We start from the raw sequence: 3,010 nt of genomic DNA, 5'->3' as shown, positions 1-3,010 counted from the left end.
AATTTAATATTTAATAATTTAATATTTTTTTTATTTATTGAATTTTTTTGTATAGTCATCTTAAATTATTTTAATGTTTACATTAGAGTAGTATTATATATTTAGTATAGATTTATTTTTTTAATGTGATATAAATGATATAATATAAAATATTATAAACTTAAAAATGAATCAGGTTAGGCTCAGGCCTTTTATTTTAAACAAGTTTATTTTTTACCTAAACCTATCTTTCGAGTTTAATATTTTTACTTAAATTCTCTCAAATTTCGAGTGTACCATGAAGAGTAGTTGTAGTTAGTAACCACTGCTCAGGTATAAAAGTAGGAACAGTTTCACATAAATCACATAAGGGGTGAAATATCCGGAAAGGACCCAATTACCTAAATGCCTCAAACTATCAGCGGCTGCAGAGGAGAAGAGAAATAAAATGCTAGTAAGTTCACTAACTCATTATTGTCTTGATATCATGTACACAAGCATAACGGATGCGAAGGCAAGGTTTATCACAATGTGTAAGGAGATGAATGGAAATGAAAAGGTTTGTTCAACACACTTCAATGCAAACGATTGAAGTAAATACCAGCATCCAACAGCTTTCGACTTGATCAGTAAATTTTAAAAAGAAACTGCGACTGAAAATTAACTTACCTGACGAATAATTTGAACTCCAAGAGACGAACAGAGTTTCAGTTAACAGCAAACTTGAATTTTCTATTGGTTTTGTGACATTTTAAAGTTGATTCATAATGTAAGTTAGTGACTGACACGTTTGCTGCAGACATTAAAACTAAAAGTCAAAACTAGTACCTTAATTAATTAAATTATACTCAGACATGGTTAGCATGTAGGTGGGGGTGCCTCCCACGTACTTATTTAATAAATTTAACAAATCTGATATGTCGATACCCAAATGTAACTATATCTTATTCATCGTCAATTACTATAAAAACGCAATTGCAGCCATCATCATAAGCGTCCAAAAAGAAAATCCGAATTAATACTTTATTAAATTTTGGGCTTACCAGAAACAGAAGGATGAAATCCTCCGTTCTTAGCCTTTTCCTCCTCTCCATTATATGTACAGCCAGCTGTGGGCATGGTGAAGAAGACTCTTTCCCAACTTTTCCTGCATTACCAATACCAGAGACGTTGCTGTTTGATAATCTCTTGTCCTTCGACTACTACCACCAGAGATGCCCACAGCTTGAACAAATTATCCACACAAAACTGAAACAATGGGTTGCAAAGGATCACACACTTGCCGCCAGTCTTTTGAGGCTGCATTTTCATGACTGCTTTGCCACGGTAATTAATTTTATATTTGCTTATGTATATATGGTTGAGACTGAGGATGATCATGTGAATTAATTGATCAGGGATGCGACGCTTCCATTCTCTTGAACCACGAAGGAAGTGAGAGGAGAGCCGAGGCTAGCAAAACATTGAGAGGGTTTCAAGTGATAGACGATATTAAGGCGGAGGTGGAGAAATCCTGCCCGGCAATCGTGTCTTGCACTGACATTCTGACGGCAGCCACCAGGGATGCCACCGTTTTACTCGGAGGACCATATTGGAGAGTTCCTTATGGCAGGAAAGATTCGCGTATTTCAAATGCAAAAGATGCTGAGATGGTGCCTAGTGGTCGCGAAAGCATTACCACTTTGCTTGAGTTGTTCCAATCTCGGGGTCTAAATTTCATTGATTTGGTGGTTCTCTCAGGTGCTTGTCAAAACCCAAATCTTCTCTTCTCTTTTATGTATGTATAGTTGATGCATGCATGCATTGACAGTGCATTCCTATCATATGTCCAGGAGCACACACCATTGGAAGGACAACGTGTGGTGCAATTCAACACCGGCTGTATCAGGGGTTGAATGGAACATCGAGCATGCCAAATCCTCCTCTTGATGATCATTACTTGGACTTCTTACAAAGGAAATGCAGATGTGCATCGGGCGACTACGTTGATCTTGATGCTACAACCCCAACCACTTTTGATTCCCAGTTTTATGCCAATCTTCAGAAAAATATGGGACTTCTATCCACCGATCAAATGCTCTATTCTGATCCAAGGACTTCACCTATCGTCAACTCTTTGATTGGAACCCCTTCCCTTTTCATACACCAGTTCTCAGCCTCCATGGTAAGGCTTGCAAACATTCAAGTCCTCTCTGGTCTCGATGAAGCCGGCGAAATTCGAACCAACTGCAATTTTGTCAACCCTTATAATAATTGATTTTACCCCATCTTTTCACTTTTCTTTTTGATCTTTTTAATCTATTCTTCCCATGTTTTGCTCCTGAAACAATTATTGTTGTTCCCTCTCTATATTTGTTCCTTCATGAGGTTTTAAAAGAGAATTAAAGACAGAAAACACTACTGCGTAAGCTCCAATTGAGCCAAGCGTCACCTTGACTATACATGTATTTCCATTGTTTTTGTCATGTTTCATTCATTCCCCTTTATGATAATTAAATTTATATCAACCATTTACGAATCTATTTCCTATATACAAGTCTAATGTTTTCCTTTGGCATGATTTTATTTTTCTTATTAACTATCAATAATAATAAAAAGTGAGTTTAGTCCTACACTACTGCGGCTTCCCAGTTACTTGCTCAATTATGTAGCTCAAATGGAATCTGTTTGGAAAACATTGATGGTTGTTATCAAACAAACAAGATTACAATTAACAAAATCATCAAATCAATTAAGCTTTCTATAAAAATATAATGTTGATAATGGTAAGAAAAGAGAAAAAAAATAGAACACGCCAAGTTTACGTGCAGAGGAGAAAAAATTTACTATGTCGAATTCGAATGATACAAGAAGAGAGACTATTACGTCTATTTATAGGTTTGTAGAACCATATTCTAATCAAAGTCAAGTATAACACTACAGCAAAACAGGTTTTTAGCGGCCTTTTTTTGGCCCTATAGGCGCCTCTAAAAAAAAGCGTCGCAAAAAACGCCGCTATAGATAGTGCTGCTAAAATCTGCGGTGTTTATGT

General features: G+C 36.2%; 1 protein-coding gene across 1 annotated transcript; it reads left to right on the top strand.

Moving 5' to 3' along the window:
• The first annotated feature begins 989 nt into the window (after window positions 1-989).
• Window positions 990-2,591, top strand: LOC105775079 (peroxidase 7). Its single transcript, XM_012597616.2, has 3 exons — window positions 990-1,305; window positions 1,377-1,719; window positions 1,812-2,591. Exons 1-3 carry the CDS (start codon window positions 1,036-1,038, stop codon window positions 2,234-2,236), a joined length of 1,038 nt encoding a protein of 345 aa, XP_012453070.1. The 5' UTR covers window positions 990-1,035; the 3' UTR covers window positions 2,237-2,591.
• The last annotated feature ends 419 nt before the right edge of the window (window positions 2,592-3,010 follow it).

This window comes from Gossypium raimondii, chromosome 10 (assembly GCF_025698545.1).
Source record: "Gossypium raimondii isolate GPD5lz chromosome 10, ASM2569854v1, whole genome shotgun sequence".
NCBI classification, from domain to species: Eukaryota; Viridiplantae; Streptophyta; class Magnoliopsida; order Malvales; family Malvaceae; genus Gossypium; species Gossypium raimondii.
Note: the sequence above shows the minus strand (reverse complement) of the source record. Positions and strands in the feature narration are given on the sequence as shown.

Bases quoted from the DNA above. Each gene is read 5' to 3' on its own strand.
- LOC105775079 (XM_012597616.2), top strand. From the start codon at position 1,036: ATGAAATCCTCCGTTCTTAGCCTTTTCCTCCTCTCCATTATATGTACA. The intron at 1,306-1,376 runs GTAATTAATTTT...TTAATTGATCAG, and splicing joins TTCATGACTGCTTTGCCACG to GGATGCGACGCTTCCATTCT. The intron at 1,720-1,811 runs GTGCTTGTCAAA...TCATATGTCCAG, and splicing joins TGATTTGGTGGTTCTCTCAG to GAGCACACACCATTGGAAGG.